This window comes from Phoenix dactylifera, chromosome 2 (genome assembly GCF_051530095.1).
Source record: "Phoenix dactylifera cultivar Ajwa chromosome 2, Ajwa_hap1_PhDact_Kaust_v1.1, whole genome shotgun sequence".
Classification (NCBI taxonomy): domain Eukaryota; kingdom Viridiplantae; phylum Streptophyta; class Magnoliopsida; order Arecales; family Arecaceae; genus Phoenix; species Phoenix dactylifera.
Window position 1 is genome coordinate 53,969,487 of NC_143191.1, and position 17,239 is coordinate 53,986,725.

Consider the following 17,239-nt stretch of genomic DNA (forward strand, 5'->3'; position numbering starts at 1 on the left):
GCGGACCTCCCATGTTGCGGCAGTAAAACGGTCCAGATATTCTCTGAGGGACTCTCCCTTCCTCTGCTTTATGTCAAGGAGAGAGTCTGAAGTCCGCCGCTGGGGTCGGCTGGCAGCAAAATTGGTGGCGAACTGCCTGCCGAGCTGCTCGAAAGAAGAAACGGTGCTGGATTTCAGCCCGGTGAACCAGAGCCGGGCTGCTCCTCGAAGCGTTGCTAGGAAGGCCTTGCAGAGCATGGCCTCCGAGGATCCTTACAGTGCCATCAAGGCCCAGTAACTTTTCAGGTGGTCGAGAGGGTCGGTCATGCCATTGTAGGGCTCCACTTGGGGCATCTTGAACCTCGGTGGGACCGGCTCATCCTTGATTTGTTGGGAGAAAGAGGACTTCGTGGTAAACTCGAAGCCGCCCTCGCATCTCGCCCTCTTACCGTGGAGTGCCTCGATCTGGCGCTCCAGCTTCTCGACTTTCTTGTCGAGTTCACCACTCTGAGGGACCACCACAGTGGTCTGTTCAGGCGCAGGTTGTCCTAGGACTGACTCGGCCTCTGACGGTTGTGGCCAGTCATCCGGATCCCTTACCAGGGGTTCCCTCCATGAGGATACTCGGGCTGAACCCTGACGATGACACCGCTCCTCTCCATCAGCCTTCGAAGAGGCATGGAGATTTCGGTCCTAGAGAGCTGGCTCACTTGGCGGGGGCGCCGGCTGAACCGGGGCTTGAGGGAGAGGTGCTGCCGGGACGCTCTTAGGCTGCAGGCCTTGGACAACAGCAGCCAAAGCCTGGACTTGCTGCACCAAGATGTCAAACTGTTTCGCTCGGACTTGAGGAGTCGAATCGGCCGGAGGCGGCGAGTTCTGGACAGAGTGTCCGGGGCTAGGCGGAGGACGTCGAGAGGCATTAGAAGCTTCCTTGCTTCTCAGCTTCATGGCCACGACTCGGGCCCTTCCTCTAGCGCCAACTGTTGCTGGAATTTGGATCCGAGGGCGACCACGGAGCCGAGAGGGAGGAGCTCCGGTGGGAATCGGTGATCGGCGGTCCAATGACGTGCGACGTCTTTCGGAAGACCTGCAAAAAGCCGGTGGCCAGGATTTCTGGCGCCGGCCCTTCGATGCTTTAGTCAGAGAGAAGGCTCAAAAGTGCATGAGTCGGGGATCCGGAGGACGAGAGTCAGAGAGAGAGCCTTCCGTTTCCCAACGGAGAATTTTCTCTTTATAGGTGGGCAACGGATTTACCTGTGATGCGACAGGACAAATAGTCTGTCGTACAACCGGACATACAACAGGCATTAATGCTGGATCGTGTAAATCACCGCAGTTATTGGAGATCAGGCCGGAGCCATGCCATCTTTCGTAGCCGAGCAGGTTTGCCATTTAGGGCTTGGTGTCCGTAGACAGCAGAGGCCATACGCTTTAATTGTTGAGTAAGCTAAATGCCTGTAAGGGCCATGCGCATTGATTGTTGAGTAAGCTGAATGCCTGTGAGTGCCATACTTATTAATTATTGACAGAGGCAAGGCGTAGTTTCTTGGTCGCGTTGCGAGGGGATGTGACCGCAGCGCGTGGGTTAGGCGTCTTTAGGTCAGTAAGGCTGCTTGGATACTTCCGGGCTGAAGGGGCTACTCGGGCATTTTTGGGTAAGAGGGCCTGCTCGGGCGCTAATTGCTCGGAAGGGCTGCTCGGAGGGTCTGCTCGGACGCCTCCAGGTCGGAGGGATTGCTCGAAAACCTGATGCGAGTGCGGCGGCTTTTTTCCCAACACTACTTTGTTGCCATGGTTTACCATTTGCCAATAGTTTTTTATTTTAGTGAAATTATCCAAACGATATATTGCATTTATTATTCAAACAAAGTCGAGGAAGAAAGGATAATCTCTAGGATTATGGTCATCCAACCGCATGCATGGCTAAAATGCATACCTTTGACATTGCCCAACTCTGATGCTAAGATCTTGGCACGATAAAGGGTAGATTTCCGCCCAAAGTAGTAATGGATGCCAAGAAATTATACGGGAGGTGGCTGACAAAGCTCCTTAAAGACTTGCTGATTTTCTTAATCTCATCCTCCTTGTAATATGTTCAAGGTTGCATGTTGCAGTCGCTTGGTAATGTAAAATGCAGACTTTAGTATTCAACATGTATGTTGGCGGGAAGTGCCACATCTTTTGCTCCAAACTTGTATGTAGAAAAGAAGAATATGTGGAAAAGAATATATTGTGGAGAACTATTTCTACCAACCTTATGAGATAGTCATCATTTATATTTATAGTTGATAATGTACAAGAGATCACTACTAGGATGATACAAAGATAGAAAAAGAATAAATGGATCCGTAGAATCAATCCAAAATTTATGCTATTTGAACTTCAAAATTCAGAATTCAAAATTCAAAATTCAAAATTGAAAATTTGTAGAATCATAGATCTTTGATATATGGCTTGATATGGGGCTGAGATGAAGATACTGCCAATATTGTGAAATCTCTTTCTATGATGGGACTTAATGAAGCTCAATAATTCAAAGTCCATTTGGGCTTTATAGGTTTTCGACTGATGACCCTGCATGCAGGCTCTCGTGCAACTTGGTTGGTTGTGCCATGCACGATATAGACATGTGCATGGCTAACATTTTTGACTATACTCCATACAATTCAAATTTTAAATTCAAATGGAGAAGCCACACTCCCATTTAATTCAAATTTTAAAATTAGAATTCAGGCGTTAGTCATCCTAATTTTACTATTTCACATGTATCGTCAGAGTTATAGGATATAGTTCACTAATGTATTCCATCTTCACACACCGCTAAAATATTTGAATCCAATAAATAGGTCCAGATGGCAAGTCATCTTGTCCATCCACAATCGGCATTATTTCTCCAACATGCAGAATTTGCAGAATTATAATGCTTTGTCGGCCATGGCAAATGCAAGAAGGCAAGTTCCGTGGTGTGGGGGATCTGCCAATGACACCCAAGGGTCCCATGATTCTTTGAGTGCTGTAATCTTCAACAAATATTGATGAGATACAAATATGAAGGCCTTTTTCTTTTGAGGGGCAAGGCACACCTCCTGGATATGCATGATAAGAAGGGATCGAGGGGAGGTGGCTATGATATTGGAGAAGAAAGCACTCTAAGCCCTAACCTGCGGAATTTTGTATCGCTGAGCACAAAATCCATCATAAAAATAACATCATCATCAAATGAATAACAACCCAATTATCAGGTCTAACGGTTTTCATATGGTCACATTGATAGATGGATCAAAAGAATTCTTTCAATAGATCATAGACATACAACATGTTTTCTCTATCACATTTTTGTTACATAGACAAGCATGACCTCATGTTTTCCAATACTAATTTGCTTTAGAAGAATCTTGGGGAATGCTGGAAGGAATTGAGAGAATTTTGCTGTTACATGCTCTCACGTCCAAGTACAAAATATGGTTTTTGGATTCATGAACCCACCTGCTCATGCATTCATGCAAATACATTCTAAAAAATGTCATTTCTTTCAAATCCTTGTCCATCCAAATGTGGTAATAATACGTCGAACATGATTTCCGCAGTCAAATCTCCAAAACAAATGGTCCCAGTCTTCCAGAATTCGTTAATGTACTTGCTCGCAGGCTCCATACTTTCATTCGCATCTTTCCAATGTCTAATACTCCCATGCATGATACACTGATCTCATGAGATTTTGTCCATGATGCTAACTTCTTCCGGCCAAGCAGGTGAAATAATGAAGTTTAGAACACCATCATCTTGGGGTCATCGATCCTTTCTCTGCACGAGAACAAGAAAGAGGTTTAGTCTTGATTCTACTAATTAGTAATTGTTGATTAATGCATGTTAGCAGACAGTGGTTTTCGGAATTAGTACGATAGATTATGTAATTGGAGAGGAGCTTCTAGAAACACGGGATTTCAGCTGACCTGTTGGGCCTTCTAGATCATACAAAAGCTGAAGGAAGGTTGTAAAAACAAACAACTTGATAGATCTTTAATTATCATACGGTAGCCAACTAATGTAAGGAATTGCTATGCATATCATCTGGGGCAGGACAGGCTTTTCTTCTTTCTTACTGCAGTCCCTGGGTCGAAGTTCTACACAAAAAGCTATAGATCATGCAATATACACACAAGGATTCCATGTATTGAATAAAAGAAGGCAGCCCAAGAAAAGAAAAGAAGAAAAAAACTGATATCTGATATCGTCTCTTGAAAGGATATGCGAAGAGGATTAGGTATCAGAAAAAAAAAACAAGCGATCACATCAGGATATGTACCTAAAAGGACGAGAATGATGCAGAATATCAAACAATTGCCGAGTAGTATAACATCCATCCCTGGCTTGTTGAAGCTGCTGCAAAATATGAAGAATAAATTGATGGGCCTATTTGCCAATTATCTTTCATTCATAGCTATAGAAAGAGGACTGAAAGAAAACACAGAGGTGGAAACCATTTCTGACCTTTTTCTTGTACAATCGATTGGCGTTGGCCCATACTTGCCGATTGCTTCAACATGACGTGGGTGTTGTGTCATCAGATCAGAGGCCAATCAGGTAGCCCTCGGCGATAGATTTTGTTGGGGAGAGTCAACTTGTGGAGGGAAGGGAAGCGCGGTTGTTCTTCACCAGCACCTGCTAACCACTCTGGAAGAGACTCTACTTCCCGATCTTCGAGCTTTATGTGCTCCACGGCATCCACACCCTCCACAACCTTCAATCTCTCACAATCCAGAACAACTAATAGTTTGAGTCTAGGAAAGTTGGACACTCTCTCCAAACTTGAGTTGTCCTGCAAGATCAAATTTGTAAGAGAGGGGAGGTTTTGGATTTCTCTCAGGCTGTGGGCACGAAGCATATATAACTCCCGCAAGGCGGCGGCACGGCAGAGAAGGCTATCCGGAAGAGAATTCAACTTCGGACATCCAATAATGCTTATTGAGTCGAGAGAAGGTAGCAACGATGTTGTGCGGTTGTCCTCCTCCCACCACCATTCTTCCAAATTAGGCATGTCTTCAAATATAAGTATCTCTAGTCTAGGGAAGTAGGAGGAGGAGAAGAATTCAGGCCCGATGCTCGTGACTGCAGAAGCACCTTCAATCCGGAGGTAATCAAGTTGTGGTAGCATTCCCAAGAGTGGAAGTTGCTGGCATAGAGCACAACTAGTCAGTTCCAGCCATCGCAGGGAAGGGCGCGATGACGAGGAAGGTGTCATCATCCAGCTGGGAAACTCACGGCCGAAGTAGCCATGGATTGGAAGCCGTTCGATGCATGGCGGTGGGCAGAGCTCCTCGAATACCTCCCTTATTCTCTTGATATCTTCCTCATCGTAATCACTTGCACGAGGCTGCTGCACATCAGAAGAGCTGCTCGATCGCTTGCAATGCAAATCTAGTTCGATAAGATGGGGCTTGGCTTGAAGTGCAGCGGCTTTTGCTTCAGCCCTGTCTGATACCCTCTCCAAGTTTTCTATTATCAAACACTGAAGCTTGGAGAGGGATTTCAACTCCTCCAAGGTGCAGAATCTCCCGTGTTGATGTCCCTTGTGCTCCTGCTCCCTGTCATCTTCTCCCACTCCGGATCTGCAGCCCTCGCTACCATTCGCTACAAATCCCAATAATTGACTCAGTTGTTTCAGTCTCCCTATTCCCACGGGCAGACCATCATGTAGTGTATTTTGGAGGTCTAGAACCCTTAGATTGATTAACTCCACGACACCATTAGGGAGGTTGTGCAAATATTTACAATCCTCGAGAATCAGGAATTGGAGATTTCTAAGATTACCTATGCTCTCTGGTATCTCTCTTATTGAAGTATGAGAGAGACCAAGATATCTAAGGTGCACAAGATCTCCCAGGAAAGTTGGGAGATTGGCAATGGCGGTTTCACTTAAGTTCAGGACCCTTAAACTCCTCAGCTTTTTGAAGAGATCTTCTGGAAGACCACGAATAAGTGGGGTACCGGAGAATGACAGGATCCTCAAGGATCTCTGTTCCATTATAAAGTCTGGTAGGATTTCTAATTTTTCATCCATAATTAATAAATGGCATAATTTTATCGATGATGATGAGGAGGAGGACATGGTCTTGTGTTCGAATGCTCGTGCATCTCCGACGAAGCACTCATCCCCTGCTATATGCTGAGCTAGAGATCGCAGGAGGTCATGCATCATGCAACTTGATTGATCATAATACATAGGATCTGGCTGTAGGAGGTTCCTTTGCACCAACTCCTTCCAATGTCCTTTCGCTACATCTTCCAAGGGCATATTGTCTTCGGATGTTACAAAGCCCTCTGCAATACAAATACTGATGAAAAATTGTTGAGGAATTGGTTTGTCCTCGGGAATTAATGAAAGGCAAGTGAAGCACTGCTTGAGAAGAGGTGGTAAATGCAGATAGCTCAAGTACAAAGCACCCATCACCCCATCTGGAAGCTTAGTAAAAGACCATGCTGAGCTATAAAGGATCTTTTCCCATTCCGATTGCCTTTTCGTCTTGGTTCGAAGAACCCCTCCAATCGTCCTAAGAGCAAGGGGAAGGCCATCACATTTCTCTACAATTCTCATCCCAACATCTTTTAACACATCTATTTCTCCTTCCTCGCCTTCCTCAAACACCATCTTGCAAATTAATGACCAACCATCATCTCGAGACACCATATGAGTGTGTATGGCACCCATCTGTTGAGCAATGCTTTTATTTCTAGTTGTTATCAAAATTCTACTATCTGCCGTACCACTCTGCAAGGGCTTTCTCAATAGCTCATCCCACACCTGTGCATCCCAAACATCATCAAAGACTGCAAAGAATTTTTTGTTCCTAAGTAATTCGCTAAGCATGGGTTCAAGCACTTCCTTCTCCTTAGCATCTCCAGGATTACCTCCAGCTTGCTTTATGATAGATCTCAGCAAATCGGTCTCTGAGAAATCTTGGGACACGCACAACCAAATCCGTGGCATTTGGTTGAAGTTGTTCCGAAGTTTCTCAACATTATAAATTTTTTGAGCAAGAGTTGTTTTGCCTATCCCACCCATACCAACAATAGCAAAGACTGGGATTTTTTTCATATTTTCTTTGGTCAACAAGTCCACCAACCTCCTTGTATCATCCTCAATTTTCTCTCCCACAAGATCAAGTTCAATAAGTACAGGAGATGTCTTGGGGCTAATTCTACTCCTATAGTAGTCATCACGACGAGCAGGTGTAAGATGGAGGTAGGCTTCGTCCTTGGCAACTTCATCAAGCCTAAGATTGAGATCACTAATTCTATTGCCAATCTCATGGCGAAATTCAACTTTGTGCAAGCAAGCAATAGGAGAACAGCAACAACGTACCCACTCAGCACAACGAGATGAGGATGAGTTAGAGCTGAGAAGCTTTTCGCCCTCGATCCGGCATTCATCGACGAGGTCATCTGCATCGTACATGAGATCTCGCAGCTCGTTCAGCCAAAGGTTAATGGCCTCATTGTCGAAGCGTCTATTCTCTGCATCAGTGAGAACGGCCTGCATCCTCTTCAGCCTCTTATGGAGTTTCTTGATTTCATCAGGCACACCCAAGATCTTGGCAGCCTCTTCTTTTGCATAGGTTAATAGCATCTCACACAATTTGGAGACAAAGGCATCCGCGATCATGGCCATCTTTTGTTTCTCCAAGTGCAAGGTAATGGGAGGATGGAAAGCCGAAAATGGCAGTGTACTCCTCGCACTCTCCACGAAGGTAACTATTTAATGACCGCTAATACCCTTCCACTCATCCGAAACAAAGATGCCATTCCTTGCCCAAAAAAAAAAAAGAAGCAAAGATGCCATTCCTTGCTTGATAAAAAAAAAGGGCAAAGACGCCATTCCTTGCCGAAGAAATGCAAAGATGCCATTCTTTACTCCAAATTGCTTGACTGGGTTATCAAAAAAAAGTTTTCTTCAACTGCATGATTGGGTTATCAAAAATATTGATTCTTTCCAGAGAGGTTCCGATGATGCCTATATTGTGTCTTGTAAAGTAAGTTAGGATAATGTAAGCCTTTCAAAGGAAGAAGGAGATCTCCGTATCAAAAATCTGCGAGGATTTAACCAGGCCCTCCTCTCTAAATGGGGTTGGAGGTTACTCAAGAATGACCAAAGGCCGTGGAGGCAACCCATTTCTGCTGCCTAATTCAAAAGAGTGAAGTTTTCTCCTAGTTGGTCTCCCAAGAAGTGCTGCTCTTTTCTTTGGAAGGATATTTCAAGCCGCCTTCTTCCTCACTGTCATTTATGCGCTGTAGTAGAAACAAGAATACTGGAACAAAAAAAAAAAAATTAAAAATTTGAGTCCCTGTTTGGTACCCTTTTTCTTCCTATTTCTATTTTTATAAACAGAAACACAGAATACGTTGGAGAAAATATGCCATGTTTCTATTTTTTTTTCTAAACAACTTTCATTATTTTTATAAACAGAAACATGGAATCTGATGCCGCCATCCTCTCTAACATCGTTCAAACACGCTCCTTCCTCGAGACCCTTAGCAAACGCACCAACCACGAGGCTATCGACGATGCTCGATCTCATTGTCAATTGCTCCCAGCTCTGCCTCATGGCTCCTCTCATTAAAAAAAGAGAGCAATCCAAACATATTTTCACTAGAAAAAAATCAGACATTGCTGACGTTTTTTATTATATATACCGACGCTTTTAAGCATCGTTAGTTTTATTTCCGATGCTAAATAAAGCATCGCAAAAGCGTCGGCAATGTAATCATTGAAAATCAATTTGCCGACACTTTTGCAAAGACAACGTGCTTATTAGCATCGGCAATTAGTGACGCTTATAAGCATCGGCAATTAGTGATGCTTATAAGCATCGGCAATTAGCGACGCAAATAAGCATCGCTAATTCGTGACACTTGTTAGTGTCGCTCATTGCCAATGCTTTTTACATTGGCTAATAGCGATGCTTAATAGCGTCGACCATTAGTGACGTTAAAAAGCGTCGCTAATATTTATTACAACGACGCTTTAAAGCATCGTAAGAGTTTTTTTTTGAAAAAAATTATTTTAAAAAATTTTAAAAATTTGTATACCTATATATACACCAAACACATATAGAACAAAAGTCATATTATTATATATATCACAATCAAACAAATTATTCAAAATATTCATATTGTCAAATATGATTACATTTACATTGTCAATTTATATTTACAATATGCTTCGAAAAACATAATCTACGAGGCTATTAAGCATCATCATCATCTCTATGAGTAGAGAAAGTATCAAAAACCTACAAAAAAAAGATAAAAAACTTTATAAGTTAAGAATCCAAAAATCATTATGCTAATACAAAAATACATGATAATTATATAAAATATTCAAATGGATATAGTTACTTACCCGAAGAGGGACAAACCTATGTAACATAGATGCAATCAGATCAAGTTGAGCCCTCAAAGATTGTATCTTTGTTTGATGGCTCTGCCTCATCTCCTCCATCGCTGCCTTCAGATTACAAACTTCTGTAGTGTTACTACTTTGTCTGGCATCTTAGGTATATCTGTTCACTATAGACAATTGAGTGAGGGTAACTCTAACACCATAACCTCTCACTCGACTATAACGCTCCGGGCCCATCAATTCGGAAAACACTTGAGCTTCAACGCGACTGGTCTCGCCGGATGATGATGACTCTCCGACACGCTCTAAAATAAGGGATATAGCCCTATCCCATATTTTAGAAAAAAAAGTCATATATTAATGTTTGAAAAAATGAAACTAATAAAAAATCGTTGCACAAATCAAATATGAATACATACAACTATATCTCTCTCTTTCCGGACAAAATTGCTATCTTGATGGGTGTGAATCATCCTGTAGAACTCCACCTCACCGGGCTTCTTTCCATGCTCTTCCATCTACAACAAAAAGTATATTGGTAAGCTATAGATCATCCATGATACGTGATATATAATAGAAAATTTTCAAAGAGTTTCAAAAAACTTACAAATTTATCTCTACACCTCGCATAACTCTTCGAGCTTGATGTGTGAGGAACTGCCTGAGATGCTCATGCAGCTCTACCAATGTCAGGATATGTCTGCCAAAAAAAGTAAACAATGTAATATATTCAATGTGTATATTTAGAATCTATAATAATAATAATAGATATAATATAAGGTATTCAGAGTGTATACACAACCTGTCCCCTTTTGGAAAACTATGTGTAGGTGAGATACCCAAGTCGGGAGGCACCAAAATCAAGACTTCAAACTATGATGTCAGACCCACAACCCATCCCCCCACCCCCTTTGTGTGAACCCTTCCATTTGAACTAAATCGGGTAGGAGCAAGAAATTTAAGAAATCTCCGGGGTTTCTAAAATTCTAGACCAAAATTAAAGTAGCAACTCAAAAGAAAAATATTCTAGAAATAGAAACTTATCAGCATAGAGGAAGGATGGCTGAGATCCGCATGCGAGGAGGCAGTCGACTGAAGGAGGATGGTCGGTCTGATCTTCGAAGAACATCGCGGATTGGCGGTGGGTATGGGCAGCGAGGAGGAGGAGAAGGAGAAGAAAGTTGGCAAGAGAGAAGGAGGCATCGGAGAGGGAGAGGGGGAGGAGGAGGAGACCGCCATGGATGGGCGGAGGCGGAGCTCGACGGAGATGGAGGTAGCTGAGTCGGGGAGGAAAGGGGGCTGAAAATGGGATGATGGCGGCTGGGTTGGGGAAGAATCGAGATATATGGAACCCGATGACGCTTATAAGCATCATCGGTACTTAACCTTCCAACGATACTTATAAGCATCGTCTTGGGTAGCAAGTTAAAGTAAGAAGACGCTAATAAGCATCATTTTACTAGGCTTCCGACGACACTTATAAATGTCGTCTTAGGTCCCCTTACTAGGCTTCCGACGATACTTATAAGCATCGTCTTAGGTTAGTATTTAGAGGAAGTTAGTGTTAAGAGGAGGTTAGTGTGAAAGATTCTGACGACGCTTATAAGTGTCGTCTTAGGTCCTTTACTAGACTTCCGATGATGCTTATAAGCGTCGTCTTAGATTAGTATTTAGACAAGGCTAAAAGAAAGTTACTGTTAGAGGAAGTTAGTCTCCTAGAATTCCGACGACGCATATAAGCATCATCTTAGTTAGCTATTCTCTTGTTTCCAACGACGCTTATAAGCGTTGTCTGTTGCTATGCTTACCACTTCTGATATTTTTAAGCATCGTAATATACCAATGCAACTAAGAAACATCGGTAAATTTTGGTGCAGTAACTAAATTACTACGATTCTTTTTAGTATCGGCGGATCACCGTTGGAAAATTTTCTTTTTCCTATAGTGTTTCTGTTGTCAGAAATTTTAAAAAAACAACATAGTTTTGTTTCCAAATTTTTTAAAAAAGAAAAGTGACAATAATGCCAAATGTTCAACCTTAGAAAGCCACCCACTTGCTCATTGATACAACTGTCATCTCTATAGTTATTAAACGGATAGGAGGGAGCAACCTCTCCCCTCTCTAGATATTCACCAATATTTTAAAAAAAATCTGAGAAAATAGTATCCCTACCATGTTATTAGGAAACCACATCATTTCAGATTTTAGGAGTGAGATTTTGAAATTTAAAATCGCACAACTATTAAGGACTTTTCAAATAGATAGTTAAATACATGTGGAAAACTTGGCATTGGTTAAAAAGGAAAGATTTATCATTTTTTTTAACTAATCATGATTTGTCTTAACTAAAATCAATTGAAATTCCTCTCATGTAATTCCTGATTTTTGGAGTTGGATTTTAAAATTTAAAATCACATGCTAATTAAAGACTTTTCAAATAGATATAAGTGAAAAAATTGGCATTAGTTAAAAAGGAATGATTTACTATTTCTTAACTAATCAGGATTCTTCTTAACTGAAATCAATGAAAAATCCTCTCCTTCATTCCTCTCACAAGGATGGCCTTTATTCAATCCCTGCTTCTAAATGAGAGAGCAGTTCATATGCCCAAAGAGGCTAGCCATCCTATAGGGAGCTTGGGGGCTGCCCTCCAAAGAGGGATCTAAACATAATTTAGTGTATGTCATAGTCCTCTTCCAGCATCCCATACTTCATGTTGGTGACCTTTGAAGGGGTGGGCTCCAGAGAACCCTAGTGCTTTTGCTTTTTTATACTTTAATATCTTGCGTAAGTCATAAGTTTGGGCTAAGGATCTTGATTATGGTTTGCTTTTGTGGGCCAAGGAAGAGTGTCTCTAGGTAGCATGGATTGTGTTACCAAAGTCCTTGTAAGAGGGCATTAATTCGATTGGAAGTAGACCTGACCATGGTTCGGTTCTAACCGGAAAACCAGACCGGAACCGAACCGGAAAAAACCGGACCGGAATCAGAACTGTGTCTCACGATTCTTAACCGAACCGGAACCTTGAGGAATACGGTTCGGTTAAGGTTCCAGGTTTGATGGAACCGGAACCGGCGGTTCGGTTCCGGTTCGAACCAAAAAAAACGACTATTTTACCCCTCCTAACAACTAAAAAACGGCTAGTTTGAGGGGCATTTTGAAAAACGACTCCTAACAGCTAAAAAACGACTAGTTTGAGGGGCATTTTGGAAAACGACTATTTTACCCAACACTATATATACCTCTCCAAATCAATTTTTTCACCACACCACTCAATGACCCAATCTTCCAATCTCTCTCTCTCTCTCTCAATTTTTGACTCTCTCAATTATTCAATCTATTCTAATTCTCTACACATTTCATAACCTTCCCATATTTTCATTTTTTCCAATCCAATTATCAAAAATGTCTTCCTCCCGTTCAAATAAAGGCAAGAAAATATATGTTCCAAACCCAAATTCTTGGGATCCAAATTACCGACCCTCCTCTATTGATGAGTAAATAATAAAATGAGGTACAAATTATCATTTTTTATTAATTACACAATCTATTTGTATTTAAAATTTTTTTCCAAATTAATTACACAATCTATTTGGACAACAATGCAGTAACCCTCTCTCTTTATCTCTCTCCCCTCCCCACAAAACGTACATCGAAGCATTTGTCGCTCTGATGCAAAACCAAACATGGCTATCTAATATTATGGATCCACACTATTTATGATGATTTACGAAATCTAAAGAACCTAGAAGTAATCATGCATTTAAAAGGTCCGGTACCTACAAAATATGGTCTGCAGTGGTAAATTTTTTGAAATTTGTTCTAGATTATAATTGATAAATCCAAGTAAGAATATGATGATTGAAACTCAACTCATCTGAATGTCTTGAACCACATACTTTATCATGTTAATCTTGTTTGATTTATGACCACTTTGGTGCATAAGCAGAATGCTTGAATTTTTATTTTTAAGTAAATCATATTTATTGGTCTTAATTAATTTATTATACTCCATTTATTATGCATTTGTAATATTTAGATATATATCATGGCTCACAGTATGTTTATGGCTCACAAACACTGTTCCTTGATCAAATTCCTGCCTTGGCCCCTGCCACATTTGAGGGAGGAAGATTGGATTTTTATGATTAAAATCATATTTCAGATCATCTTCATATAACCGGTGTCATGACACTAGAACATCTACCATAATCCAGCTGCAGTGAAGTATAGAATTCAATGTGATATCAATGAAATTGAGATGATATCTCATTTTGCTCAAGAATATGAAATTACAGCAGCACCAGTAATTGGACAATGCTTCTGTTGCAAGGAAAATATCTGATACAACCATTGAACACTAATGTGGTGAAGTACTAATATAGTTGTGCTGATACCTTATGTGCAGTACACTACAATATATACCTTTATAACTTGGATGGCGAATTCTTGCATGCACAAGACTAGACATCAATTAATGCCTAGAGGTTTATACCCTATTTTTTTCATGACTTCAAGCAGTCCTCATATGTGGGAGCAATAATTTGCAGTAATTTTATTATGTTGACATTAGGTGTGCTCAACTCTACCATGGTTACACTCCACATTGTATTCATGTCTCTCCCTTCCGTGAACCAGGAGAAGAAAATGTAGCGCCAGGGAAGGTTGGCCTTTATTCAATCCCTGCTTCTAAGTGTATTCAAATGAGGGAGCAGTTCGTATGCCCGAAGAGGTTAGCCAGAGAGGGATCTAAATATATTTTGGTGTATATCATGGTCCTCTTCCAGCATCCCATACCATGTTTGTGGCCTTTGAAGGAGTGGGCTCCTGAGAGCCCTAGTGCTGTTACTTTTTTATACTTTAATTTCTTGGGTAAGTCATAAGTTGGAGCGAAGGATCATGATTATGGTTTGCTTTTGTGGGCAAGGAAGAGCGTCTCTAGGTAGCGAGAATTGTGTTACCAAAGTTTTTGTGAGAGGGCATTAATTCGAGTGGAAGTATTTGAGATTCGGAAGGAGGGTGGATGGTGGAAGTGTTCTTGAAGGAATATTTGGACGTGGAGGTGGTATTAGCATGGGAATTGATGGTGTTTGGTTGGTCTTATGCTGACTAGATGGAGAGTTTATTCTTTATGGAGTTGATTGTAGGAGAGAAGCAAATGGAAGAAATCATGCAAGTAAATCTCTCTAAGGGCTTGTTTGATTTGCAGAAAGCATTTTTCCTCCTAGGAATATGATTCTTGGGAAACAAATTCATAAGAAGAGGATGCCTAGAAAAGTACTTTTGGCATGTTTGGTTGACCATGGAAAAGTGATAAATTTCCAAAGTGCTTATGTTTGGTTGGCCATCCACTTTTCTAGGAAAGTTATGTATAATTTCTATTATGCCCTTAATAAAAACTAGGTCTTTAATGCCTCTTTAATGCTGAACGGCCTTTTTGGGAAAAAATAAAAATAAAGTGATTTCTGCCTCATGGAAAGACTTTTCCATGAAATGTGGAAATCATATTCCTATGGGAATACAACTTTTCCATCTCTTTCCTTTGAAAACTCCAACCAAATAAGAGGCATCTCATTACTTTCCCGTTCATCATACTTTCCCCCCTTCTTTTCCGCGAATCAAACGAGCCCTAATTGCATGCGAGGTGAAAACGACTTCATTGGAGCACATAATCGGCCCTTACATCGGTTGTCGGAACGTTGTGGAGTGCTGTCGCCGCTTCCTCGTCAAGGCCAATGCCTGAGAGCTCGCCACCATCCTCTCCTTCGCCCCCGGGCCCTTGGCAGCCGGCAGGTCGATGGGGATTACGAGGAGAAAGATAATTTTATGAATTTATCCCAGTTGGGATAACTTATCTCAAGGATGATTTTTAATGCCAATTAACTTATCCCAACTTTAGGCTAACTTATTAAACATTTTTTATGCAAAGGCAAACGTAAAAGTATCCTTGATGACAGCGTTCCTATGGTCTTGGCTACCGCAATCATATTGAATTACTTAAATAATTCCAAAACCGGATTGAAACTCTTTAAGAAGATGTTTTGATAATTTTTTAAAAAAATTTCAATCCTGTTAAATAATATCAAAAATTCTTTATATTAAGTAATATCTACAAAATAAATGCTCAGTGTGGGAGATAAAAAAATATTTGAATGACATTGTGGTGCTAAATAGATAGAGTGAGGCAATTTTTTGGATAAAAGCATGCAATCTTCTTAGTTTGAATTTTTTTTTGCATGAATACCCTTCTAAATATCAAATTTTGCATGAATACCTTTGCAAAATTGATATTTGCATGTATACTCTTATCAAACACTTGTTTTGCTATTCTACTTTTTTTTATTCTTATTTTTGCATATATACCCAGGTCATCAACGGTCGTTAAAAAATTAACGATTTCAAATTAAAATAACTAAAATATCCTTAACGGGTAGATATAGAAAAAGAAATATTTATAAGACGATTACAATGAGAACAAAAAAAATAATTTTAAAATTTTAATAAAATGAATATAGTTTTGATTAATGGTGTTAGAAGAACCGTTATATTAGGGGTATTTGTGTAAAAATAGTATTGTATAAGAATACAGAAATAAATATAAATTTTAAGAAAATATTCATATAAATTTAAAGTTTTAGAAGGGTATTCATGTAAAAAAACTTTTTAAGTTTTTCTCAAAAGATAGAATCAAGAATGACAACCTTATTGGATATTTTTGGTTTAGTTAGTTTAACTCAACACATTGAATATGTTACTCCACTCCAAACATGGATGGAACCAGCTTATAATAGATTCTTTTGAATATGATAGCAATATTCATATTGAGACTCATCAATTTTCATATTGACAATTAGGACTATTGTAAATTGACTCCAATATATCTTGTGACATGCATAATTTTCAACTACATGAGCAACGGTCTTGATTAATGATGACAATCATTTTGAGATCAAATGCAAAAATTGTTTGGCCAAACAAAAAAGCATAGACCCGAATAGTGTTTCCACCATGTGCTCATCCTCTAGCTTAGGTTGTTGGTATAAGCGATAGTGTTCATTCTTTGGCATCTTCGTTGTTATTCTGAGAATTAGGATTGGTTTCTCAAGGTCAATTTCGATGGATGCGTACTTGGTGGTAGTGCAGGCTTCGTTATCAGGGATTCGAACTCTAGACTGATTGCTGCTGGTGAGTGCCAGATTCTCGACACCTCTATTCTGGAGGCGGAGTTGAGAGCAGCATAGACTGGTCTAAGTTATGCTCGGCATGTCTATGGGGTAGAGCAGTCCTGTTTGAGAGCAACTCGGCCACAGTGATCGGCTAGATCCAAGGGAAGCCGATGACATAGGTGGGTGTCACCTTCTGCTCCGAGATATCTAGACCATGTGAGAGGCGATGTTGCATTTTAGATTGGGCATATATATAAAGAGGCCAATGGGACCGCAGATTGAGTGGCCTCGTACGTGGCCGATCACTCCGAGGAACCCTATGGGTCAGTGAAAGGAAGCTGCCTCAAGTACTTCGTGATATGTTATTTTTTGATTTGTTTGGATATATTCATACTAAAAATGTATAAGCTATCCGCTATATATATATATATATATATATATATATATATATATATATATATATAAAAGGAGAAGGAGGAGGGAGGGTGTATCGTGTTCCGCATACGGAATTCCATATCGGATACGTTCATCACTACGGGCACCGTCCCGGCGACTCGCGGAGCAGCTTAACGACGGAAAATAACAGCGGCTACGCTCTCGACGTGTCTAGTTCCTATTGGTGTTGACACCTAATTCGCTTCCGCTCATTGGTCCGTTTCCGGAGATCCACGTTTGCACGCAGACGGACTCGTT

General features: G+C 40.7%; 1 protein-coding gene across 1 annotated transcript; it reads right to left on the bottom strand.

Annotated features, from left to right (window-relative positions):
• Positions 1-3,880: 3,880 nt before the first annotated feature.
• Positions 3,881-7,699, bottom strand: LOC113462018 (putative disease resistance protein RGA3). The gene is made up of 3 exons (XM_089929203.1): positions 4,471-7,699; positions 4,286-4,362; positions 3,881-4,115 (listed from the first exon to the last, which is right to left on the bottom strand). The coding sequence occupies exon 1, from the start codon at positions 7,646-7,648 to the stop codon at positions 4,544-4,546; it is 3,105 nt and encodes a 1,034-aa protein (XP_089785329.1). The 5' UTR covers positions 7,649-7,699; the 3' UTR covers positions 3,881-4,115; positions 4,286-4,362; positions 4,471-4,543.
• Positions 7,700-17,239: the final 9,540 nt, after the last annotated feature.